This window comes from Fonsecaea erecta, assembly GCF_001651985.1.
Source record: "Fonsecaea erecta strain CBS 125763 chromosome Unknown Scaff14, whole genome shotgun sequence".
In the NCBI taxonomy this organism is placed as follows: domain Eukaryota; kingdom Fungi; phylum Ascomycota; class Eurotiomycetes; order Chaetothyriales; family Herpotrichiellaceae; genus Fonsecaea; species Fonsecaea erecta.
In genome coordinates, this window is record NW_017387257.1 from 667,063 (window position 1) to 692,700 (window position 25,638).

General features: G+C 52.3%; 10 protein-coding genes across 10 annotated transcripts; 6 read left to right on the forward strand and 4 right to left on the reverse strand.

The window, feature by feature from the left end:
• Positions 1-577: 577 nt before the first annotated feature.
• Positions 578-4,402, forward strand: AYL99_11562 (hypothetical protein; the record flags this gene model as incomplete). The annotated part of the gene is made up of 2 exons (XM_018843068.1): positions 578-862; positions 926-4,402. The coding sequence occupies 2 exons, from the start codon at positions 578-580 to the stop codon at positions 4,400-4,402; spliced, it is 3,762 nt and encodes a 1,253-aa protein (XP_018687828.1).
• Positions 4,403-4,848: 446 nt separating this feature from the next.
• AYL99_11563 (methylene-fatty-acyl-phospholipid synthase) lies at positions 4,849-5,707 on the forward strand (the record flags this gene model as incomplete). Its single annotated transcript, XM_018843069.1, has 4 exons — positions 4,849-4,933; positions 4,992-5,031; positions 5,132-5,572; positions 5,620-5,707. The coding sequence occupies 4 exons, from the start codon at positions 4,849-4,851 to the stop codon at positions 5,705-5,707; spliced, it is 654 nt and encodes a 217-aa protein (XP_018687829.1).
• Positions 5,708-6,203: 496 nt separating this feature from the next.
• On the forward strand, positions 6,204-7,906 carry AYL99_11564 (hypothetical protein; the record flags this gene model as incomplete). The annotated part of the gene is made up of 4 exons (XM_018843070.1): positions 6,204-6,276; positions 6,348-6,466; positions 6,532-6,685; positions 6,741-7,906. The coding sequence occupies 4 exons, from the start codon at positions 6,204-6,206 to the stop codon at positions 7,904-7,906; spliced, it is 1,512 nt and encodes a 503-aa protein (XP_018687830.1).
• A 609-nt stretch (positions 7,907-8,515) lies between these two features.
• On the reverse strand, positions 8,516-9,603 carry AYL99_11565 (hypothetical protein; the record flags this gene model as incomplete). The annotated part of the gene is made up of 2 exons (XM_018843071.1): positions 8,516-9,301; positions 9,433-9,603. 2 exons carry the CDS (start codon positions 9,601-9,603, stop codon positions 8,516-8,518), a joined length of 957 nt encoding a protein of 318 aa, XP_018687831.1.
• A 1,871-nt stretch (positions 9,604-11,474) lies between these two features.
• On the reverse strand, positions 11,475-13,332 carry AYL99_11566 (hypothetical protein; the record flags this gene model as incomplete). Its single annotated transcript, XM_018843072.1, has 2 exons — positions 11,475-13,021; positions 13,098-13,332. The coding sequence occupies 2 exons, from the start codon at positions 13,330-13,332 to the stop codon at positions 11,475-11,477; spliced, it is 1,782 nt and encodes a 593-aa protein (XP_018687832.1).
• A 923-nt stretch (positions 13,333-14,255) lies between these two features.
• On the forward strand, positions 14,256-15,781 carry AYL99_11567 (hypothetical protein; the record flags this gene model as incomplete). The annotated part of the gene is made up of 2 exons (XM_018843073.1): positions 14,256-14,440; positions 14,488-15,781. 2 exons carry the CDS (start codon positions 14,256-14,258, stop codon positions 15,779-15,781), a joined length of 1,479 nt encoding a protein of 492 aa, XP_018687833.1.
• Positions 15,782-15,973: 192 nt separating this feature from the next.
• Positions 15,974-17,770, reverse strand: AYL99_11568 (hypothetical protein; the record flags this gene model as incomplete). Its single annotated transcript, XM_018843074.1, has 6 exons — positions 15,974-16,343; positions 16,466-16,844; positions 16,904-17,038; positions 17,129-17,230; positions 17,325-17,387; positions 17,479-17,770. The coding sequence occupies 6 exons, from the start codon at positions 17,768-17,770 to the stop codon at positions 15,974-15,976; spliced, it is 1,341 nt and encodes a 446-aa protein (XP_018687834.1).
• Positions 17,771-19,670: 1,900 nt separating this feature from the next.
• On the forward strand, positions 19,671-20,000 carry AYL99_11569 (hypothetical protein; the record flags this gene model as incomplete). Its single annotated transcript, XM_018843075.1, has 1 exon — positions 19,671-20,000. One exon carries the CDS (start codon positions 19,671-19,673, stop codon positions 19,998-20,000), a length of 330 nt encoding a protein of 109 aa, XP_018687835.1.
• A 1,732-nt stretch (positions 20,001-21,732) lies between these two features.
• On the forward strand, positions 21,733-24,020 carry AYL99_11570 (hypothetical protein; the record flags this gene model as incomplete). The annotated part of the gene is made up of 3 exons (XM_018843076.1): positions 21,733-22,012; positions 22,064-23,205; positions 23,295-24,020. 3 exons carry the CDS (start codon positions 21,733-21,735, stop codon positions 24,018-24,020), a joined length of 2,148 nt encoding a protein of 715 aa, XP_018687836.1.
• A 320-nt stretch (positions 24,021-24,340) lies between these two features.
• On the reverse strand, positions 24,341-24,717 carry AYL99_11571 (hypothetical protein; the record flags this gene model as incomplete). The annotated part of the gene is made up of 2 exons (XM_018843077.1): positions 24,341-24,463; positions 24,589-24,717. 2 exons carry the CDS (start codon positions 24,715-24,717, stop codon positions 24,341-24,343), a joined length of 252 nt encoding a protein of 83 aa, XP_018687837.1.
• Between the last annotated feature and the right edge of the window lie 921 nt (positions 24,718-25,638).

The following is a 25,638-nucleotide window of genomic DNA, read 5'->3' on the forward strand; positions in this document are numbered from 1 at the left end:
GGACGCCCGCGAGATTCGGCCTAGAGGTCGCTACCAGACCGGATAGTGTGCCCGAGATCTCCAGCGGAAGTATCCGCGTAAACGTAACCGGATGAGCTCGTTCAGGTCAGTCGTTTGTGGTCCCAAATGCTTAGTGGAGCTTGTTCTGTTGGACGTCGAGTGGTCATCGGAACAACCCTATGTGGAAAAGAAGAGTCGTGACCAATCCGCCAAAGGTGACAAGGTTTCACGCAATAGAACAGGGCTACAGCTTCCAGGGCGAAGAACAGGTATCCTCGCATGTCGGATGATGAGAGAAAGAGTATTCAGGAGAATGCCAGTGTGCAAGTGAGTTTAGCGCATTGACGGGGATAGATTTCCAAGGAAGCGACCGGTTCTCAATTTGGAAAGTACCGCGAGCGCAGGCTGTCTCGCTCCATCTCACCTCCACCTTCAGACATCAATAAGGATCAATGTAACAGGCTTGACAACATTGTTCCTGGACCTGTTACCGTCCTCGCATACCCTTGTGAGATAGAGCTGCGCTTCTCTCTGATTGCCATCTGACGACGGTCAGAACGCAAGATGTCCGATAATCATGGACCGTTTCCCACAAGACTACGTCCTTCATAACCTGCCTTTACTGCTTCTCTCAGGTTTGAACACGAGAAGCCCGAGCGAGCCAGACCCTTTGGGAAAGACCCACGATTTTTTGCACGAAGGTGGATTCAGAATCAAGGTCGATGCGCCTGTTGTCAGCGGTCCGCTGGCGGAGCAGTTGCTCCAATCTTTCTGCGAACAAGATGCGTCAGGTATTCCGTGGCACTCTCAGTATTACACCGCGAGGAATGGCAGGGTTTTCAAAATAGTCAAGGTCGGACGGGTAGGTCAGCGCCCCCTGGACCACGAAAACTTGCAAAGATTGTAACGCTGACACATAGTGCAGGTCTACACTCTTCCTCCTCGCAAAGCACCGCCCCCTCCCCATTCTCCCCGTCTGTCAGCTGTCGGTGCAAATGGAAGTCCACCGCCAGCACTTGTACTGCATTCTCCGTTGTCGCCCTTGACGCCCAGCTCTCCGTTGTATCCCGACGGCATCATCTCTCCCCTGTGGATCACAAAGCACCAGTCGCGACTACCTTGCGCCCTCTTGACCGTCTTTACTCTCAGCTCCGACCCCAACACAAGTTCACTCCAGGACAATAAGCTGAAGTCCGAGATCAACAATGTGCGCACTGTCCTGACGTCGGCAAATTACAAGACCAGACTTGTGGTGATATTACTTGGAGATGGTATCATTAGCCCTTCTGACCTTGAAGAGCGCTTCAGTACCATTCGACGGTCCACCGGCCTGGACAGCAAGAGCATATTGTTCCTCGCCCATGACTCTTCGCCTACAGAGATCAATACATTTGTCAACTCTGTTCTTTCGTCTCTTTATCCTGTTTGTGTAGATTATTACCGAGACCTTTCAAAGCATGCACGGCGCAAGCGTAATCGAAACGCGGCCCCACAACCTACTGTACAGCCGGGAAGCTCGCACATACTGTCTTTACCAGGCTGGAATGTCCGATATGAATTCAAGCTCGGCGTCTTCGCAGAGTTCCGGCAAGAGATGGACGCGGCGTGTCGGAACTATGAGACTGCTTATGATAATTTGTTTGCTGCCGAAATCATTGATGCGATCGCTGTTTGGAGCCCGCGTTTCAATGAAGCAAGGCTATTGGCGGACGTCATTGCCTTTCGCACAATCAGATGTCTTTTGTGGACCGATCAAGTTGCGACAGCGGTGAGATCATGGGTTGCCCACCGAGATCGTATCAAAGATCTGGTCGACCGAAGGGGTAAGGGGACAGATAACTATGGCTGGGAAGCGTGGCAGACTGCCTGGGCAATGGTCATGGCGGACTTGGTATCTCGGTCGGAGTATCCCTTGTTACATGCAAAGCTCCCCAACACCCCTGGCCTGCTTCCTGTCCTCGTTGATGTGGATAGGTCACTTCCTGTGGGCGAGCGTTGTGTGCCCTGGGAACAACTGCATCATGAGGGATATTGGCTGGATATTGCAAAGAGATGCATCCATGCGCGTCGAAATTGGGCCTTGCAGATCCCAGAGGAAGATAGGCAGTCGCCAGGTCGTTCACCTGCTTCCATGGTTGCCAGCAAGGCTCATCTTTACGACACGTATCTTGCGCTGGAGCCATACCGTGAGGTGCCAACAGACGGAAGCCCTGGGTATGATTATGCGGGAGAGATCGTCTCGACATTGGATGCCGCCATTGGTCATTTCGCAAAGCGAGGCCAAATGCGCAAAGTTGAGGTTCTCGAGCTCCAGAAAGCATTTGAGCAAATCCAGGCACAGTCGTGGTCAGACGCAACCACCACATTACGACGGTTATGGCACTCCCAACACTGGAGACACGCTGGATGGTGGAAATTACTCCAAGGGCTTGGCTGGGCACTCCTTGACTGTCTTGCTCATGTCGATGATGGCGAGTTGCTCATTCAGCTGATCTGGGAGCTCTCAAATCGGGTATTCGACCAGAAGCCGAACACTAACTATGATCTCCGCCAAGGGATCACGCCATCCAGCACCAAGGATGGGCAGCTGTCTGTCGCAATGGGTATTGACGAGGCTCTTTCTCCCTTGATTGCAACGTTCGTTTTCTCGACACACGATGTGTTTGTCGGAGAGCCTGTGGAGTGTCAACTCTGCATATCGTCTCGAGCACAGATCGGTCTCCCTGCCATCCGCCTCTCGGACATCAAGGTTGTCTTCGAAGGCGGTCTGAAACCCGTTTATCTGGTTGCGAAGGAAGGAGAATGCAGTCCCGCTGACACCGCGGCTGCCCAATTCATAGACGTCCGCCTGGCTGAATCCTCGACCATGTCCTTATCATCTACAAGGAGATCTTCAGCCGGCGTCGTCGCGTCGCAGATGAGCAGTGCTGATCTAACAATTCCATCAAATCATACCAAAATATTCAAGCTCCATGTCGTGCCCAGGGAAGCCGGAGAAGTCTCAGTGGCTTCCATTACGCTGATGATCAACGATGAGACTCTCACATTTGCTGCGACCTCGACCGATTTTTCACACTCGATAATTCAGTGGTGGGAATCGAAAGCCGGTATACCCACTCCTCGATCACTTGGACAGGAGTCCAATGCCTTCAATAAGATCAACGTACAGCCCAAACCGCCAAAGCTCAAGATCGCGGCTCCGGGACTTAGACGATCATACTACACAAACGAATCAATAACAATTGATTTTGAGATTTTGAACGAGGAAGCGGAAGAGGCAATTGTGTCGCTCGACGCCCGCATGATCAGCCCAGTTGAAGGCGCTGCACAGATGATGTGGGGTGAGAATGGACTAGAAACTGCTCCAGCGGCTGCATCGGGATCGGGTGTGCTTACGCTGGGACAACGTGAACTTGGGACGATTCCATCGTCAGGAAGGCTTGTCGTGTCTCTCCGCATAACGGATACAGCTGCCGCAGTCGATCACGAAGTAGAACTTCTCGCGACGTACCGCCTGGACTCAGAACCGGAGACGATTCTTACGAAGGCATTGACTGTCGATGTTGGAGTCATCCGCCCCTTCGAAGCGAACTACGACTTCATCCCCCAACTGGACAAAGGACCTTGGCCCAATTTCTTCGAAGCACCCCCGCAACATTCGGATTCACTGACCCCTCTGGGTCTGAGGCATCTGTACTCCGTTGCAGCGAGTCTCTACTCCTTTGCCACAGAGCCTCTGGTCATCGAAGCCATTCTGCTTACGGCTACGAAAATCGTAGGGGGCGCCGTCTGCTCGGCAAGTACTGGCATTGTGAGGAAAACGACAGAGGCAGACACTGCAACCAAAGACTCTGATACAAGGATCTCGACAGTGATAGCACCAGATCACACGGAAACGTTTGACTTTGACCTCACACTGCAGAAACTGATCCTTGGCGACCGGCACACGGTGGCTGTTGAACTCGCACTACAGATCGGTTGGCGTCGACAGGACTCACAAGAAGTCAGCACCACGCTTCTTGAAGTGCCTCGACTTGTGGCGCCGATGGCCGAACCAAGAGTCATGCTCACTGTCGCCTCGACTAGTCTCGGACCATCAAAAGTTGAGGTGGACAAGTGGTCTTTCACGATCGAGAATCCGAGCATGCACTATCTTACGTTTAATGTATCCATGGAGGCGAGCGAGGACTTCGCGTTCAGTGGACCGAAAGCGGGCGCGATCAGCTTGGTCCCCATCAGCAGGCAGACGCTGAACTATCGGATACTGCCAAATAAGAAGGATGAATGGATCTCAGTGCATATGAACGTGGTCGATGCATACTTTGGGCAGACCTTGAGAGTTCTGCCTGGCGGCAGTAGAGTTAAGGTGGACAAGAAGGGAAACGTGCTCGTCAAGGTCTAAGCAGCTTATTCGTTGTGGCAGCCAGGATGACCACATCAGGGAGGCCCAACCCACAGCGCTAGATAATTCTCCTTCGCTGATGGGCTCCAGAGTATCCCCCAACGAGTTGTGCTGCGATCCACGAAGAATTTGCTTGCTTACAATACAAGGAAGATTCCCTTCGAGTAAGAGGGAAATACTTCATCCACCATCCTTCAAACCAACGCTATCACAATCACTTTGCCGTTTGCCGAAAGAACAGAGCGAAGTATATGAAATTGTAAGGGACGGGCGACTTTAGCAACGGGTTTGTAGATAGTATCACGTCATATCTATGCCAAGCAATATCGTTCGTCTCGATTCAGGTTCGCGTGTTTCTTCCTTTTTGTTCGGGTTTTTCACTTTCCCACGTGTCTTTCCGACAAAACACATTCGACAAAGCAAAGCTCGGTCATCTCGCCACCAAGATGGAGAAGACACGGAACCTCTTCGTCGGCCTAACGGGAAAAGAGAAGGTCGGATTTCTTGATACGTCTCAGTCGTCACTCTATGGTAAGGGGCGAGCTCAATGGCGGCTGCCTATGGGCCACGAACTGACAGAGTCTTGAAGTTGCTGCAGCGGCCATTGCATTCAACCCAATCTTCTGGAAGTAAGCACAGAGCTCCCCAGTGTTGGCATATTGACGAACTGACCGCAACAGCATCGTCGCCCGACAAGGCAAGAAGTCTTTCCCCTGACGGCAGCCCCAGACTGACTGGAGTAGAGCACAAAACTCACTTTTTAACCAAGGCCGTTGGCTCGCCTTATTATGGCTGCTACGCCCTGGCAGTGACCATCTTTGGCATCGGTGTTATTCGAGACTCCCTCTACAAGACCGCGCTGGAGCAGCAGCCGATCTATCCTCCATTACATCAGCCGGAGATCGGAGTTGTCCTCTTTCTCACTGGCAATGTGCTCGTCTTGTCCAGCATGTACGCATTGGGCGTCACTGGGACGTACTTGGGTGATTACTTTGGCATCTTGATGGATCACAAAGTTGAGGGATTTCCCTTCAACGTCACTGGCGCACCAATGTACTGGGGGAGCACCCTTTCGTTCCTGGGCACGGCTTTGTATTATGGTCGGACGGCGGGTGTGCTCCTGACGTTGGAAGTGTTTGTGATGTATCTCGGTGCCCTGCGATTTGAAGAGTGAGAATCCTTCACTGTTTTGCGATACAACAACTGACTAGTCCCAGTCCCTTCACCGCGGCAATTTACGCAAAAAAGGATGCGAGGCCTGTAACCCGGTCAATGGCAAAGCAGAAGGATCGAAAAAAGGCATGAGAAGACGGGGCGTGCATGGGTGACTCAAAAGACGTGGCTCTGTGGTATCTGGAATGGGACTCATTGCTTCAGGTTGCTTTCGAGTACTCCAGGACTTCTATACACAAATCTCTGTTGCTCTGCTGGCGGCATTGCGTCATAAGTTGGAAAATCCCCCGTGAACCCTGGAGACTCTTATTCAGGCAGGTTTGCCGAGCTCCAACTTCAGGGCGCATGTTGTGATAGGCTGCGAAGTTGCTTGTGGACAACCGCATGAGGAGTGAGGGAGGGTGAGGTTTGAAAGTCCCTCTTCGTCGGCCATACGACCCAACATCTCCAATATCAGGTCCATAATAGTCTGCTCATTATGCTGAGTGGTAATTGATCGTTGCTCTACCTCTCGTCGTTTGCCTCTACCCTTTTCACTCCCGCGAGATCGCCCTCAAACTTGTCTGGGCTGGTCTTGTCCGCCTTCGCCCTCCACGGCCACTCCCCCTTCGCACCCACGACCGCCAACATGCCTCCACAACATGTGGAAATCGCAGAGACGATCGCAGCGCTCAAAAGAACCTTACGGCGCGAAAGAGACGGTAGACAATCCTTTGAGTCCTCACGACATGCTCGCTGCGAAACGTTGAGCTAACCCTCCCTCCACAACCAGGTCCCACCACTCAAGTCACCTCTGCGGCCACAAACAGAGGTCATAAACTAGCACGTGGTGCCAACTATATTCATGCCGGCGCTCTGCCCTATCCGCACGGATTAGAAGGCCATAAACAAGTAGGTCTACATTCGAGCATTGTGGAGGGGGTCATGGAGACTCCAGAAGCTCACTCCGCACACAGAAAATCGAACATGCTGGATACACCCGATATATCCTGCAACGCAACCCAAGAAGATATAACGAGTTTGGTGACGAACTAGAGGACAGCGAAAGCGATGCTGAGGCCGATGCCGATGCTGAAGATGAAAACGCATACGCCGGTATCCGGCTCGAAGGTATCCTTCTACCCTGCATTCTCTTTGTCAAGTCGATTGCTAATATATGTGCCAGAGCTGTTATGTCCCCTGAAAAATCCCTCTGAGCTTTCAAGCCACCCTACACTATCTCTGCCCTTTACCGACCATGCCCTTCCTGATATGATCAAATCTACCGAAGAGACACTGCGTCAAGAAAGAGCTAATCTCTGGCGGGCCAAGAATCTGAATAGGCAGTTCATGGGAGACGAGTCGTGGATGCCCCTCGAAAGCACTGAAGGTGGAGATGATTGGGATCTCTTTGATCCCAAGCCCAAAATACCTACACCGCAAGCGGGGAGGAAGAGGAAGCGCGGCTTCGAGAACGAGAACACTCCGAACGGAGTCAATGGGCACAACTACGCAAATGGAAGGAAGGATGAGAAGGCATCCCAAACTGTGGCCAGTATACTAGAGACCGGTCCGAACACAGATGCCAGGCAACAAGACGCAAAGGCCGGCAAGTCTCGGCTGCACCCTGAGATAACAGTCGAGCAACCTGCCAAAGAAGAGACCAGTGATGAAGCTGAACATCCCAAAACAAATGGAGTACATAAAAGAGAGGATGAGCCAGCCTCGAAAGACGACGCCGCTGAGATTGACGCAGAGGGGGCCCAGGGTACGTCCATAACTGTGGCAGAGGATGGCCAAGAGCAACAACAGGAGCAGGAAGGTGAAGCAGTGTCCGAAGATGAGAGCCACCCGAAACCCACGCGAAGGATTACTCGAGCCCTGGCCGCCGAGCACAACAGTTCGACCGCACCGACTCCCCCACTCTCACCAGAGTCGACCGTGTCCACCATGGACTCTTACCTCCTTCAACCTGATCCATTATTCCTGCTTCCTCCCGTCCTCGCCGCAAATCACCGACCACCACGAAGCCTAGCCCGCCTCGGTCTCCCGGTCGACGAACTCATGGAGACCCGGCGTCTTCTGATGATGTACATCCAAAAACAAGAAGAGAGCGTGCGCGGCTACGAGGCGGTGCTGGGAAAACTCATCAAGGCGAAACGGATGCGCGACAAGGTCTGGAACTGGTGCAGAACAGAGGGCCACGTGGGCGAGTGGTCTGACGGCGAGGACTGGATTGATGCCGAGGCATGGGGCCTGCAGCCAGAGGAGTTGAGGAAAGGGAAGGATGAGGAGGTGGACGAAGCGCAGGAGGATACGGGCCGCAAGGGCAAGAGGAGACGACGAGATTAGAGGTCTCAGAGTACGAGCCAGCGGAATGCCTATCCTGGCCCTCTTCCACCGCGACAGCTGTCCACGACGCCGTCATGGCTGATGCTGGGGACCTCGACGCGGCCAAGGCTCGGGAAGGGCGGTATTTTTGATCAGGAGCAGTGCTAGCGGCTCGGAATATAGCGATGGCCTAGCGATGCCTAGCGATGATCGCTTGCGTGCCGGTCATAATGAAAGTTCACAAATTCCTGAACGCGGATCTGCCCTAATGGAGCTGATTGAAAAAAAGTCGGTATCGACATGAGAAGGCTCAGCTAAATACTAACCGTATGACTTTGGTCTGCCATGCCGTCTGCACTGTGCTCCTCGTCCTTGGGGTCCGATCGAGCTCTCAACTTCCGGTCCGCAAAGCAGCCATGAATTCCCCTTCCGTGTGTTCAGGACGATATGATGGCCAGACGCCCCGGACGCCCCGTATGCTCAAACACGTTCTGTGCCTGCAATCAATGATACATACGCCTCTCCAGGCTTTCCTTGACTATCCAATCCCATTGAGTCCATCTGCCGTGATCTCGTAACGCCCTTCGTCAATTGCATATTCATGATTCTACCGTTTCAGTGCGCAGCTGGTCAAGAAGCCAGGGCATTTCCGTACAAGGCCACACCCTCCGGGTCACCAGAGGCAGCAGCGATTCTGCGATCACCATTGTCGCCGAGTTCGTCGTCGTCGAGTTCCTCGAGACGGTCGTCACCGGCCCCGTCGCTGCTCTCGGCATCCTCGATGAACAATTGCTGCCCTTCGGCGATTACGCCCGCGTCTTCTAAGCGCTTGCGCTGCTGTCTCCTCACCGCATCCTGCCAACGAGCCAAGACGGACGCGTGATGCACCTTGAACCCGAAGACCTTGGGCTCGTACCGTCTTCTAGACTTGACCGGGACCAGGGCGGGGTAGACTTGGAATAAGATGTTGTGGAAGGAACTGCCGAAGTACGCCCCGTCGATGGCGGCGTGGCGGGACGATTTCGGGTTATAGATGTCCTCGCACTTGGCGCAGTAGAGCTTCACGGTCTTGAGACCGGGGTTGTCGCTGGGTCCGAAGGGCAATAAGGGTTGACTCTCGCACATGACGCGGGGGCAGCGGCCGAAATCGGATTTCTTAAATTTCTCAACCATCTTGGCCAGGCCGCGGGTGGTGACGATGTAGCGTGCGTGGACGAGACCGTAGAGGTGGCGGGCAGACTTTTCGATCGTCTCACGCATGTCATCTTCACAGTCGAGGTCGAATACATCGGTGATGAGGTCGAGGGCGTGTTGGTAGTAGTGGACTTCCGTGTTAAGGCCAGTCAAGTTGAAGCGGTCGGTGATGTATTCTTCATCGATCTCACAAAAGTACTCGTTGCCACGCGAGGAGATGAACTGAGGTTGGGACATGAAAAGTTAGCGCGCGTTACCTTTTGAGTTTCATCCATTGTCCAGGGACCAAGTAGTCGGGGTTGGTTATCCTGTGAGATGAAAGTGAGGCAGTCGGAGATTGAATGGAAACTCACCCAGTCACGCCAATAGCTGGTGTAGTCACTGTCCGTCTCGGATTGATACTCCTCTGCCATGTTGATGGCCTCTTGAAAAATAGGGTAAGCGATGCGTTGTTGTGAGAGAAGGTAGTCGGCGACAAAGAGGCAAATGGCTACTAGGATGGAGAGAACGACAAGGGAGTCCATTTTGAATGTCTAGCGTGATCACGTGAAAGAACGGTGGAGCAAGCGGAAGCGAGAATGAAATATATGTGCGGTGGAGCAAGGCGCAGCTATCGTGCAGCTTATGGAGTCTTGGCGTTATCATTTTCACCACAACTGCCCCAGTCTGTCTGGACAGTCTCTTTGTTGACGCAACGACGTCCCTGTTCACACTGCATTGTCGAGACTGGAGGTCGCCCTTTTCACCCGCGAGGGCGACACCTGACAAAATCACTGACCGGGACTTCCCAATGCACGGGCATTTCACAGATCCGGCTCGAGGGGGAATGCTGAGAACTCCGAGACATTGGCCTAGATTGGCTTTACGGACAGCTAATGCTTCCTAGGTTTATGCGAATTCCAGGACTATCTACTCCCTCCAGAGTGATGGGCTCCTTAGCCGCAATGCCAGAGTCTTGGACGCATGAAGAAGTCCTGTCTTTTGACTCAGGCTGCCAACCTGTGTATGGAGTTGGCTGTGCGATTTCAAGTCTATACAAATTGGTGATAAGGGCTTCTATCAAGGCAATGCTGGTAGGCCCACAGTGGAAGCTCGTAACCCTCAGCAGGAGAAAGAAGGCGCTAGCGAATTGATAATCTCGCGAGAAGCCCGCTCTGGATTTGCTTCAAAAGGAGGTAACCTGTCGTCTTCCGTCGCCAGCAACACGTTTCCAGAGACGTCGAAGAAATGGTTCTTGATCCACGAATATATTGGATCCATTCGAAAGGGTTGATGGGAATGCTGTTAGACATTATCTGTGCACTCCGCTGAGACAGTACCCTGACCTTCATACTACTGGGGGCCGTATCGATTGAATCAATCATTCCGGATGGTTTCCCGTATTCTGGACAAACCTGGGCGAGTTAGAGAAGCTGCGAGCTGACATACAGTCAAGAACACGATATCACCTTTCCGCCTCCTTGCCAAATGGCCTCTTTCGGCACCCTGACTCCCCGATCTCACGATTTGAGACTGGTCGCTGTAGGATGTGTTGGCACACGGCTTTACGCTTTCGATTACAGCTCGGGCAATGGCTCTCGCAGCATCCCAGAAGTTAGGCATCACCGCAAACACTGCCCGGTTGGTTCAGCAAAAGGCCACTCCAAACAAACCACAATTCTGCCGCACCTTTCGCTGCCACCCCCAGCACAAACGGCCCCACAAATAAACCAGCAAACTAATTCCAAACATATAATTTAAAGTCTTTCAATTTCCTCCCACATTCGGACCAAGCCTGTTCACAGGTTAGGGACGAGCTTCGACGTCAAAATGGATTCCTCCGTCTGCCGATTGTGCAGCATTTACGGGTTTGGCGGGTGGGGGCTTGGGACCAGGTTCGTTGTTGAAGCGTCAGAGGAATTCCTCGAATCTGGTCCGCACACTGGTTGACTCTCCGAGGGCTTTTCACAGGGTGGTTGGGTGGGACTAAACACAGGAGACGGGCCTGTGACGAGGGCGTGTTCTGAGAGCTTCAGAACATATATACATATATATCGAGTGGGTTTCGTAGCTGAGGGCTTGAGTGGGTTCAAAGAGCAACAGTGTAGGGCTAATATCTGATCAAATCTTTTTTTTTGTTCTTTTTGTTCTTTATTTTGAGAATTATTTCTCCTGATATTGCTACCTGTGGTCGTGGGGAAAGATCTCGCCAAGTACTGCACATGGTTATTCACTTGGTTGACTAGCCTGGACTTTGGAGGAGGAACTAACACCCTTGGTGACTAATTTTCATTCACTCTTTGACCCCCGTAGACCTTCATGGTACTTGAAAAGTGGGTGGCTTTTCATCAGAATTCCTTCGCGGAAAGAGGCCTTCATTTCGTTGTTGTCTTCCTTCCTTCCATCGAAACGGCGGCTACGCACCTGGCCGCAGGAGGCGAGCTCTGCCAGGCGGCATGCCGCTGGTGGCAGGCCCCGAGGCAGTGTTCGAAGGTCGTGCGAGTATCAGCGCTGACTGCTCGCTGTTGAGAGCGGTCGCGGCCCTGTTGGTAGGGCCACTAAGATTCTGAACCATTGGTTCATACCAAACGCTTGCGGACGGCTCCCAGAACTCGTTGAAAACGAACCTTTGCAGCAGTTCCCGTGCATCGAACCATTTCTGCAAGTTCAGAAACCGCGCTTGTTGCGCAAGCATGTTGTTGAACCACAATGAGGGCGACGGCGCCTGGTTCTGAGGAGATGACTTGAGTTTCAGCTGCTCCATTTGAGCTGCCACGAAGAAGACCCAGAAGTGCGCTTCCCGGTAGTAATGCAGCTCTTCCAAGGTCGAAGTCTCGAGGATCGATTTCATCACCGGCTCCAACCGTGGTAGGACCGCCCGAGAAGAGTCGCAGATATCTGCGCCGTTGAGCAGTGCATCCCACATGCTCTTTTGGAGGGCCATGATCAATGCTAGAGTCAAGGCAATGTTTGTGAGATGGAGAGGTTCATCATCTACGGCGATGTCCACATAGAGGTTTAAGATGGTGGCCATATCTTTTTGGGCGGAAATTATTACCCAGCGATGAATATTCTCTGCTTCTGTTAACGTCCTCGGCGTGAAGCTTGCCCCGTCCTTCACAAAGGACAGATACCACTGGAGCCGCTTCATGACCTTGCGCAATTGATATAGCGAGACAGAATAGTGGATGTCTTTCTCGTTGGCGGGCTCGAATGGGAGGTAGTGTGCTATCGGTCGTTTGCACTCGTCCATGAAAGGCTGGATCCAATTGTCATAGTCAAGCAATGGCCGCCGAAGCTGGTTGGTCGCGGAGACGATGTCATTGTACACTGTCATGCGGATGAAGTGGCCCCTTTGCTGTAGCTCTGGGACACTCTCTGCAAAGCCACGGATCATTTTCGCATGCAGTCTCGCCGCTTTGACGTCTCCGGCGAACGAGTCCATGCGGAATAGACGCATTACGTTCATGATAAGCGCCATGTCTGGTCGGCGAGTCCCATCCAGATCGCTTACTCGCTGTCGCAGAATCTCGAGACTTCGTGTCCGGAGAGTGAGGGCCATCATCGAGTATTCTTTATGCGTGTGTCTAGGCATAAATCGTGTCATGGATGTAGCGTACAACGAGACATAGGAGGAGAGTGAGCCTTCCTCGGCTGACGACCACTCCCAAGTCCAATAGAACGATCTGACATTTTCGATCAGGGGCTGGAGACCCTTGGGGTCGAAATACTGTTTGTACGGTTCAGAGAACAATCTCCTGACGTAGCTCGTGGCAAAGAGGCTGGCCAGCGACTGGGTGGCATATTGTAATACTTGATTCACTCGCGGCGTGATGGGGATAGCTTGGGAACTGAACGGATCAGACGAGCCGTGTGGTGAAAGCGGTAGGGGAGCATGTTGAGATAGGACGAGGGCCGCAGCTGGAACATCCTCTTGTGCTTCTTCTTCTATCCAATGATCATCTGTGGCAAATTCAGGTCGGTCGGTTAGTGTACAGTCCTTGGCAAAGGGAAATCGTTCAAATCGGATCCCACGAACCTGTCCTGGAATCTGCAGCCTGAGTCGACCTCCCTGGGCCAACTGCGCCAGACGCTGTCCTGCTACTTGTTCTCCCCTGCCTGACTTGACCGACGCCGCGCACGTGTCGGCGTCGGGCGTGCGCGACCTTGGCCGCGTGGGCTTTGCGCTCGGAAGCCTGAAGCTCTTTCTCCCTCTGTGATTGGGAGGAGGACGGTTGCAGGATAAAGATCAGGGGCTGATCTTGCTTCGTCATGCTGTGCAGGGAGGTCCTGGAGTTAGTGAACAAACGCAATCAGTATAGTATAGTCGGGAGGAGGACATCCTCGACTAAGGACAGCCGGATAAGACTTGCTCTTAGCCAACGTAATCAGCTTTTGTGCAGCCCTTACAGCACTGGGCGATCTACTGTCGGATACTGGGATATCTCGTCCAATATAAGCCACTCGATCATTTGGTAGACGTAGCCCCGAGAGTGTGAATGCTCGGCTATGAAACCGCACCGAATACGAAGCTAACGCGTCAGCTTTTTTTCCCGCGGGGTACCAGAGCCGCCTGGGTATTTCCCTCCCCCCTTCCATTTTCTCTCTTCACATTGATCTTTCCATTGCTGGCAGCAGACGCTGGTATATGACACAGGGATCTGCCTCCCAGGATGTTCAAAGGATCTGTTTCTGCAGCCGGTTGCGGGGCCCAAAGAAGTAGTAGGAAGGGATCCTCATGTGGATGTTTCCTATTGGTGGAAGCAGGTGATTTGGTAATGGGCTAGCCGCTTTCGGTGTACGCACTTTCCTATTCTGGGCGAGTGTAAGAGCTTCTGCACTCTTACACGATCCTATTACTCAGCATCCATCGCTGTCTCTTCAGCGTTAGTGGACGTCTTGATGTCGCGCCGTGCCTCAACCTCTCTTTATGCCAGGTTTGGTAACAGTGCATTAATGCCACGGCTGAATTCCGTCAAAGGCAATGATTCGGTGTCCGGTTGTCGTCGAGAGCCTTGGTACCATTTAGTCCGAGGCCGGCACGATCAAAGCGACGGACAGGATGGAGGGTGACCGCCTTAATAGTCGTCCCCCCTCCCTCTCATGGCCCTGGAGCTCGTCTTTGCCGTCGTCGTTTATCCTCGGGTACTGGAAGGATTGCCCTATCTTTTCCAGCGTATCTTTTTCCGAGATAGAGATGGAAGCGGACGAGGCCCAGCCTGCACCCAGGTCGATGCAGAAAGAGGAGTACGCTGGCATCGCAAGAGAAATTAGGCACGAGACCAACGATGTTCGCATCTCTGAAAGGCGCATTCTTTTAAAATGCGACCTGAATTTGTTGCCGATGCTGTGTCTGCTGTTCATGTGTACGATTCTTGACAGGTCAGTATCGCCATCCATAACAAGTACTCCCGCTGAAAGGAATGTAGAGTCAATATCGCAAATGCTCGGATACAAGGCCTGGAGAAGGATCTCCATATGCATGGCCACGACTTCAATATCGTCCTGTTCGTCTTCTTCATCTTGTACATCCTGCTGGAAGTTCCCGCGAACATCTTGATCAAGAAAGTTCGACCGTCGCTTTTCCTGAGCCTCTCGACCTTTCTCTTCGGCGTGGTGACCATGTGTCAAGGATTGACAAGATCTTATTCTGGCCTCGTTGTCTGCAGAGTACTCCTGGGTGGCCTTGAAGCGGGCATCTATCCGGGATCGATCTACTTGATGACAATGTTTTATAAGAGGCACGAGTTTCAGTGGAGGATGAACATCTTTTACGGCTCTTCCCTCATCACGGGAGCTTTCAGTGGTCTCCTAGCCTACGGGATTGCCAAAATGAACGGGATCTCGGGCTACGGCGGCTGGAGATGGATTTTGATCATCGAAGGGTTAATCACCATTGCGGTGGCGATCCCGGCGTACTGGGTCCTCCCCGACTGGCCAGAGACGGCAAAGTTCCTCACCGAAGATGAACGACAATTCTGGGGGGAGAGACTGGCATCGGACACCAAACACATTGAGATGAATATTTTGAATAAGCAGGCGGTAAAGCGTTGCTTCGGCGACCTCAAGATCTGGATCGCCAGTTTCACGTACCTCTGCATACTTACGACCAGCTATGGACTTGCTTATTTCCTGCCCACGATACTCTTCGAGTTGGGCTGGACCTCGACAAGAGCCCAGGTGATGACGATCCCCCTCTATATCTTTGGGACAGTGGTATGTTTGACTTGTGCTTTCCTCTCCGACTACCTCAAGCACCGATTCCTGTTCATCTTCGCCGGATGCATCCTCGCCATCATCGCGTATGCCATCTTATTGTCATACTTTTCGGTTTCAGTTGCAGTCCGCTATTTTGCCCTCTACCTCCTCGAAAGCGGCATAGTCGTGGCACAGCCGGGGATTGTAGGATGGCTGAGCAACAATCTCGGCGGCCACTACAAGCGCGGGGTGGGCATTGCGATGCAACTGGCCATTGGAAATATTGGTGGCATTGTCGGAAGCAACATATATCTTCAGTCGCAAGCTCCGACATATCCCGTTGGCTTCGGAGTAGGCGTGGGGCTTCTTTCGGGTGGTGCATTGGCTTCGTGCTTTCTCTTATGGTACCTCATGAGAGAGAACAGGCTCCGGGACAAGGGCGCGAGGGATTACCGGTACAATTTGCCCGAGTCCGAGCTCAACAATCTGGGTGACGATCATCCTGCCTTCAGGTTCTCCTATTGAGTCGACCTGTATCAAAGAATGTAAACCGACTTGGGGTAGACAGCAGGGCGAAAAGGGTTTTCTTAGCATCTCACTTTCAGTGAAGGACATGGTCAATGCTGCTGGCCCACATTGTTGACAGCCTAATCCAATAGTTAATAAGCTTCGCACCTCTCGGAATTTCAGGTGCTCGGCTGCGCCCAGGCTGCTTGGCTAGGTCAGGCTGCCAATGTATTCGGCACAGAGATAACACTGAAACCCCACCTTCGATGGAGCAGGCTCCTTCGTTTGCTGGGGGTTTTCGGGTGTCGGTGCCAGGGTTATATCCACATCGTCGCCCTGCTGTTGGGTTGAAGGTTGCCGTACGACCTCCACTTGGTCCATGTCTATGTCCTCTGGAGTGGCAGCGATTTGGGTGTCTGGATGGGGATTTCGAGGCTGTCCAGCAGCCCGGGCCGGCTGAAGTAAGAGCGTATAACCGTCGACCTGGTTGACCGCTTGCGTCTTGTGGGAAGAGACACTCATCGCCAGCCATTGCTGCTGCTTCGGTAGTGCTTCGAAGACTTCGGCTCGAGAGTATCTTCTGTTTTAAACTAGCTTAGCGACGAACGCGGCAAGAGAACGACTCCAAAATGGCGGCGTAGGTAGAATATGATTCTGCCCGATAACTTCTTTTCCCTGCTCATTAGGATACGATCAACTTACATGACAGCACAAAATAATTCCAACACCCATCGAGACGGTATGAGGCCAGTCCACCTAAGCAATTTGACGATTTGGCCTGGCGTGCTGGGGCCATTGAAGTCGACATCGTCTGGGAGGTCGGGCACCTCATAGCGGCTGAGGAAAGAGTGAGTCTGGTGGGTGGCTTGGACGCGAGGCGAAGCCAGTGAGAGCATATCGACATATTCCAGTACATCAAACAAAGACTCATGTGCCTCTGCAGGCAGAAGAGAGACCCCATCAGCTATGGAAGCAATTGTACGGGGGGTCAGGGTGTTTGGCAGAGACTGTGTCGACGGCGCCAATGTGTGGGTGGTAGGATAGTGTACGCTTAAAGGCAGTGTGTTCTGACCCGAGATATCTGTAGCGAAGATCAGTACCACCGGACAGAACCAGCGTCGAGGTGTAGAAAATATTTACCTTCAATGTTTGTATTGAGATCTACGAAGAGCCAGTGGAGACTTCTGTTCAGAACATTCTTTGCGGCCCAGACGAGCCGCTCGAAGCCTTTTTTGCCGTGTAGCATTGAAGGGAGGCGAAGGTTGATCTCTACGACTGCTAGAATGTCAGCCCAATATCTGAGGCTAGACTTGTAGTTCCGCCGAGGTAGAACAACAACGCAGAAACACGGAAAGAGAGACTCACGGTATCTCAACTTGACATGTTTGCTGCCGCCAGACGGTATCGGCGTGCCTTGCAGACCAGCTCGCTCGTATGAGTCTTTCGTAAGGTCCAACCTCAGGACTCCTGATGTCCCAAGTCAACTCAGGAAACGTCTACGGAATAGAATTCCAAATCCAAGTAATGGCTTTGCTCCGACTGAATGGTTAGCTTCACACACCTTCCTTCAACGAAAAGTTGTTTTCAACTCCTGCTTCACCCTCTGAGAGCATGAGGATGTTTCCTGAAGATCAAAAAGGAGTCAGGCTTCCTGCACAAGATCTGTTCCCAACGTTGGGAGTGGATAGGAGAAGGCGATATTCAATCGGCCTCACCTCTTTTGACGTATGCAGTGAAAAACTCCCCATTGAGTACATCTTCGAGCTTCATAATGACTTTTGAATATTTCATGGGCATTATGTTTGCTTCCACTTTCTTCCAGATGAGATGGTATAGCTCCTCGGGCATAATGACCGCCGCATATTGATTATAATCAAGCCCGCGGATGGTGCGCCACGGGGATTTCTTGGTAGGAGCTTGCGAGGCCGTAACATACGGCGGAAGTTGACCCGAGGTAATGTTGATCTTTGACGCCGATGACGGCGCCTTCGGAAGTAGGGGCGACATGTTGCTGCTGGTGGCTGATTCGGGAACCAAGGAAGAAAAAAAAGGACATTCGGCTTGTCGTGACGGCGAGGCTGAGATTTTGGACGAGGCTCTGATGGACATATTGCGCTAGACTTAAAAGGGTTAGCCGAGCTTGGCAAAAATTTATTTGTTCGTCCTCCAGTTTCTCCAAAAGTTCGAGTTGCATTCACTTCTTGAATTTCATCGTTCTGACTTGAAATCATGCATTTCGCTCCACGCAAGCACTCACCTACCCTTCATGCGTAGCTGGCTGTCAAGGTTAGCACAACACTGTCTCCTGTCCCCCTCTCGAATGATGAACATTATGCAATCCAACTCCAAGGACTCATGTTCTATGAAGAATAAAATTTATCTCTAGAATTACGCTGACTTCCTCTCTGCCCTATTTCCTGTGCATGCTGCATTGGTCGAAGCACCGCTGACTTGTTGGAAGGTTTTGATAGGTGTTTGTTAGGCTGACTTTCGTACGCCACAGCGACTGCGCAATATTGCTCTTAAAAGGTACCATCTTGCTACGCCTCTCACTTCTCCTTTGGTGATGACCCTTTGACACGAATGGCATTCCTCAGACTTAATTCACCATGTGGAATCTGTCTATTACAAGTTTCAGCCTTGTCTGATTTATGAGCATCCCTCGCTTATTCCCAGATTTTCTGTATCGTGGCGTGGGAAGCTAATGAGAATTTGTTGCAGGTACATCCCTCACCGATCAACTCTTCCCCCTTACCCCATCCTATTTCCTGTGACGAAGACTTGAACGAACGGGCGGACAGACTGCGTGTGCGGCACCACTTATCTGTAAAAGCAGGGCGTACAAACCTTGTGGATGTGGAGGGGCCGTAACACTTGTTGAGAACTCGTCAGCTGATCGACTGCTTGTCCCGATATACTTTTGGACGATACAAGATGCGTGGAGTGGTGCTAACAGCGTTGTTTCTAGGTATTTGTGACCCCTCCTGTCTCTCACCTCAACTTGCATCCTATGATGAACACTATTCACACTGTTTGATCCGAGCTTTCGCTGGGAAATGAACGTTGACACTGAAAATTCTGATTTAATGAGGTTTGTGTCCTGGGCCTTTCTGCTGCTTCCGACCTCTCGCTGACAGAGTTGCTAATAGCCTGAAACAGATGCTTATCCTTTCTTCCTTTTCGCATGAACCCCTGATCCTCTCGGCTGAGCTGACCGATGATTGTTTGGCGCAGGTGTATTTGTCTCTTTCTTCCTGAGTTCAAAGTACCGAGTACGAGAAAGGTGAGAGCATACCTCCCTGTCAACGCGTCCAACCTGATGATCTCATGTATTTCGCTGTGTTCTTACTGAACCCCCATGTCGAACATACATCACCTTGGAGAACTGAAACGTTGCTCGCTTCCTCCCGATATGACGCTCTGCACTGTTCTTCAGACATGCTAATTATTTATTAGTTTGTCTTACTCTTTTATCGACGGTTGTGATCGGTGAGGCTAGCTGGCTTGAAGTCATTGATCTGGAGGCATCTGCTTGCCATCTGCGGCCGAGTCTTTCCACCCCTGGCAAGCTGGCTCTTCAGCACTTTACCTACGTAGCAAATAGACCATTCCGTGTACCCTTAAGAATGATAATGAAATGTCGAACAAGTCCTCCACTTCTAAGTCCCGAGTTTTGTTTCTGAATAGATGGCGCGCACACGTGATGGTGAATTTTTGGAGCTTGGAGCTTGGAGCTTGGAGCTTGGAGCTTGGAGCTTGGAGCTTCGCGTCGCCTGACATTAATCTAGGTTCTGACAACGTAGTTTCAACAAACAATCTTTTGCCAACGTTCAGGCCATATCAGCCTTCTCTACGCTCAGCTTTTCCCAATTGTCACGTTCTTGTTATCTGGTTCGAGAATATTCAAATGTCTGGCTTCGGTGCGCCGGGTGGTGGCGCCGCCAACTACAAACCGACACCTCCAGAGCGCGGTTCTTTTCCACTTGATCACGATGCGGAATGCAAGCACGTCATCTCCTCCTATCTACGATGTTTGAGGAGGCAAAACCCTCCTGGAAGGAACAATGAAGAGTGTCGCCTACTGGCGAAGGAATATCTGGGATGCCGCATGGAGAAAGGCCTCATGGCAAAAGACGAGTGGTCGAATTTGGGATTGGAGTTTGGCAAAACAGCGACAGGAGACTCGAACGTTGCGAACACTGCGGATGCGTCTGGTAGTGATATGAAAAAGAGTTGAAGAACCAGAATATATTACAATGGTGTTCCGCACGGGCACGGTCGCTCATTGTTACGACTGTACCGTCCAAACTCGCCTCAGAGCTGGCTCGACTCGTCGTCGTCGATACAGGCACTCTGTTGGCCCTTACGCCTGCTATTATGCTGGCGACCATCATATATTTGCGCCTGTTCGAATATTCAATGTGGACAGAGCATCACCATGTGCTTTGCCGGTTCGTGCTGCGCAATACCCGCACGTGTCTGAAACACGAATTACAACTTCTATCGGAGGAGGCTGGATGGTTTACCCCTTTGGTTGATCTTCCTCGACTATGCCAAAGATCTTTCCTACTAGACCGTCGCTTGAAGCTGTGCCTGCTCGAGGCGCCGCCACCGGGAGCGTGAGACCTCAGCAATGCCCGCATCCCAATGAAGAAGATCATCAATGGCTGGCTGGCTGCAGCTTCCTGGAACTTGAAATCCCAACTCTTCTCTCTTGGCTTATCGCAGGACAGCCTCGATAATATGCCCTGCAGGGATACCAGATTTGGACACTGCAAGATTGGCTAACCATCGAGGACGCGTCACACCATCCAAATGCTGTCGCAAGTGGCGAGTTATTGACCTGGTGGAAGGCCTCGAGTATCCATCGGTGTCTCGGCTCTTCCTCCGTGCAGAGGCGCGCCTTGTGACCGGCGAGGCGGTTCTTGCTGAAGTTCCTGCAATGAGGTGGTAGTAGTCTTCGGCATTGTTATGTATGTACAGGTTGTGAGGGAACTCCACTGACAGGCCTTGGTTGGTACGAATTACTTGTCGATTCGGCGTTGTTCGAGCTCTAGCCTCCGGAGATAGACCCATCCGCGTTGCGAAAACACCAGGAGGTACTTCATATACGCACCACGTCAACAGTGCCATTCAATAATAGTGTGGATTCGAAGCTCGGTACGGGCCAGATTCCGCAGGGGGATGGGGGGTCCCGCAGCCGCCCTGGCAGTGCAGTGGCTCTCTGTCCCTAGTCAGGAGGACTCGAGGCAGAAAGGGCTGTTGTGGTCTGTGAAACCTCTCCTTTTTCACCACCTTTGTGACACAGGTTCGCCTTCTTGACGACACAGTTGCCTAACGCAAACCTCCTTACTTTCACATCAGTCTCATTCTACTCGGTACAGCTGATGGCTTCTGCTTACATACGTGGAATCCCACCTTGTGACACTGTCGTATCCCGAGCAGTCTGCGCGATTTCGGTGTTGCATTGCCGGCCCAGTAGACGGTCCTTTGGGCCATGCTCTACTCGCTGTCTGAATAAGGCACCCCGTGTTTGGCGGCCTGTCACAAACCCACACCAACCTGTTATTTGACCATGATTGTTGGCCCAGGAGCACAAGGCTATGGATTAGCGTGAGTGACTGGCCAGGTTTGCAGGGATGTCAGCAGATTGCTGCGCTAGTGATGCCCGTTGAAACCGCCCCATAGGCAAAACAGTGACACTTTTCCTTGAGCAACGTGCCTGTTCCAATATGGCCTCTGTCAAATCCCGGCCCGTTACTGGGCTGAAGACTCGGGTTCGCAATGGGTATGGAGACGTTGTCCTCTCAAACAGAATTGAATCGGCCTTTTGACTAGTGCCGTCCAGACCTGGGCCTGAAGATTCTCCTGGCTATATCCTCCATCAACACCCCTCTTCGTGGAAAGTATGGCAGCGAACTCCAGTTGCAACACGCACCCAGGGCCGTTGAGCCAGAACTACCGTGGACATGGCTCTTCAAGCATCGGCGAACTACAGTCCAATCCCAGCGGGAGACGGCGAGGAGGGGGCGGGCCCCCAACAAAGTCACCTCCAAGAAGATGCGCATTACGAAGATCACGACGACGTTCATGATAATGTTCAGAGCCAGCCACCACATGATCCAGAAACACCACACGTGCCTGTCATCGAGGTATCTCCTCCCCCCTCGCCTCCATCGCCTTTTTTGCCTCCAATAAGGCACAATACCGACCTGTCTAGCGTGGTATCTCTGGCTCCAACTCTTCCACGTAAGTGAAGGGTTCAACGCGATGCTGGCTGCCCTTTGACCAAACAAACAGACCCAGAGGCAAGACCAGCCGAACAATTGCTCAATGACAGGAGGCTCTCGAGTCGGAGTGGATGGAAGGAACGCATACACGGTTCTATCACACCCTCACTTCACGAAGCTCTGGAACTGAAATGTCCGGATCACAATACCTCGAGAGAGTACCGACACAGCATACAGCGAAAACGGCTTTGGCGGCTGACTATTGGCGAATGGGTCAATACCCTGACTCTTTGTGTCGTATACTTTGGCATTCTCTACGCCTATTCGAAAAAGCCAACCATCAGCGTACCAGAACGCAGGGTTTTTAACGCCCTCACCACAGGTGTCTCCCTTCTCCTCGGAGTAAACTTGGCGGCATCATTGCGCAGCTATGCAAAGCTCCTCCGCTGGCGAATATTGGCGGCATGTTACCGACCCCTTGAGACTTTCGATCTTGTCCTGGGTTGCGACAGCCTCTTGAATGTCATCAAGCTCCTTTGGAAAGGGCGGAACCGGAAACACAGCTACCTGCCGTCCAGGACTCAGATTCTTTGCGTTTTGTGGCTACTTGTCCACCTGGCGGTCACGGTCCTGGTAGGCATCATTGGTCTGAACTACAACTTGGACACCTCAACCGATTTTGTTCTCACTCGTAAAGGCAGCATCAGCATCGTCGACTTGAATGCGCTTTCGACTGGCGATTACCCGGCTGACTTGGCCGCTGTCCAAGAATGGGGGGTTCGTGGAGAGACCACAACCCCACTGGTTGAAGACGATGATGTTGTGGAATACCAGCAGAGCTACTTCTCGTCCTCGGATGGGTTTTCGTTCTACTACTTTCAAGATCAGAACGCAGATGACCCGGCCAACGCCATAATTTCTTCACGATATATTGAATCCCAAGCTTACTGCCAAGACTACCCTGTCACCAAAGGGGTGTATGGCAACCTGTCATACATCGTCTATATCGACGGCTCCAAACACGTTAACAAATCCCTTCCAGCGAGTCCTGGGCCAGGAGGCCTATTGACCATCTCTAAACTGAATTCAACCTGCGGTGAAGGGTGCGTGGAGATCCACACCTTCCAAGCTGCTGCATACCCCGGCAGCAGTGGCGATGACGACTTCTACGAGGACGGAGTCGGGACTTACTTTGTCTGCAATAATACAGTGGTGAGTGCTGCCCTTTGAATTGTCTTGTCCATCTCCTCGGTCACCGCTATCAAGGACCTTCCCTTTGGGCACCGCTGACGCCTTCACAGCCTCAAGTGGGGGACGACTACAATGAAGTCTCTTCCGATTATGAAATATATGCCTTTGTTGCGAAGATGCTCGCAGGTGCAATTGGATGGAGTGACAACCCTCCGAGCGCTGATGGCAAAGAAGAATACGCGGTATACACGAATTTGTCGGACTTGAACCTTCCGGGGACGCTCGGGCCTTATGACATGGCCAACATGATCTCGTCGTTCACTATGGGAGCAATTTCATTCATGGACAACTCTCCAGCCATGTCTAGAAAGATTGTCACGAGCAAGGAGCAGCCCATTGCCGCGCAAGTCCTCAAGGTGACATGGAGATTCGCGGGTGCGATTCTTGGAGTCATCCCTTTCATCCACTTCTGCACGCTGGTGGCCGTCATCCTCTGGGCGAACAAGGCGATCATTAAGGATGACAGTCATCTTGCCATCGCGAAGGTTTACCACACCCTTCTCAGCCAGTTAGGTGACCGTGGATGCCTGCTCCGTGGTGGGGAAATCGTCTCAGTTCTGGGGAACCCACAGGTGGCATATGGATGGCAGGCGAGCAGTGAATACCACCTGGCAATGCACGTCGATGTCTTCCAAGACTTCACCAGGGTGGAGAAGGTGTTCGCCGAAGGAGTGTATGACGGGAGCAGCAAAGTCCATCACGGCACCGCGAACCCTGGGCGGACTGGGAGCTTGCGGGAACGATATCGCGACATTGACGCAGCAGATTATTTCTGATAACATAGACCACTGGCTACAAACACGGTTGATGACGGGCCGACGTCTACGACAATGCAGATGCAGCTCTCCGACCGGTGTTTGAATGCGACCAAAGAGGGAAGTCGTCTGCAAGCGAGACTCGAGCCCACGCCTCCCTTTTCTCCAAGTTTCTTCCAAACTGTCCTTGACTATGCTGGCTGCCCACACTAGTGGCAAGCGGGTCCTTGCCGGCTGCTTCAACGCACCGTGAGAAATGCTTTCCCTTAGCCCCGAACTCTCAAGCTCGATATCGAACCGGTGACGTCCCGCTCCAGGGGTGGTTGTTGAAAGGGTCTCGGTCACTTTTTGTGAGCAGAAGCCCATTTCCGCTTCTTCCCCGGCTGCTGCTGCTGCTGCGTAGCAGTGGAGGTGGCGGTCTCGTTGTCAGCTATGGCAATACATCGGCTGAGGTATTCGCTGTACTGGTGGTCCATTGTCAGCAGCCGCTTTGGGGGGATGACAAAAAAGGAAAGAGGACCACATCGGGCCTTGATCGTTAGCAAGAAGGAAGAGGAGGAGGAAGAGGAAAGTCCTGTTTTTCTCTCACCTCGGCCAACGCTTCTGGGGTGTCCGACTGGGCTTGAGGTCCGTTTCGGTATGTGTCCTGGCCGTCGACAGTCTTGGGCCTGGCTGACATCTCATTGGTAGAGGCGCAGCTGTGCGAGGTGGTGCTCATGGTGGACAACGAAGAAGCAGAAAGTGGGTTTACGACCTATTCCTTGATCTGGGAGGCTGTGGATGGCCTCGGCGTAATAAGTGGTTGCTGCTGCTGCTGCTGTTGCTCGAGGCTGGATGAGCTTCTTCTAGGGCACAGGCTGTGCAGTTATTTGGAATAGAGGGTGTCGATGCGAGAAGGGGCGAGCAATCGGGGAGAGGGGGAGGGGTGTGGCAATGAGGTATTTATTGGACTACATGGGGAGAGTCTCGACGATCATGCGAGCAAAGCCAGGGCATGAAGTTGATATATGTGACCCCGAGACGACAATGGTTTGCCCATTATCTGAAAACAGGGATGACCAACGACGTTCAGCCTTTTCTGCCTCTATGGTAAATCATCGCCCTTCGTCTCCCCCAATAGTACCAATCGGCTGCGGCTATCACACCGTAACGCCCCTCTGGCGGCAGACAGGGCACTGAGGTAGTGCAAACTCCCCGTTGCTCGAGCCGGCAGCTTCTCAACGCCGAACGTGAGACGAATTTGGCATCAAGCCACAGATGATGCGTTGGAAGCGTGAGCAACGACCCAAAGTGTGTTTTTGACGTCCTCGATGCGGGTATGATGGAATAGGCAGTTCCACTATCCCAGCCCTGTGAGGTGATTGGGCCCTGTGAGACGTGCCATGACGGCAAGGAAAAGGCTTTCTTCTTGGTGTGTGTGTGTGCGTATGGGAAAACGTGTTGGTGTTGGTGTTGGTGGTGTGTGGCTACTGGGATCAGGGCTCTAATTATGGTGTTAGCACTTTTTAGTCATTCATGGGAGCCGAGTCGGCAAGACGGGCGATTTGATTGCACGCTTTCGACTTCGTGGGAGTTCTATGATAATGGAGTCCATGATCAACCCTAGGCCGGCTGGGTGGTTTTCTTCATGCACGGTGGG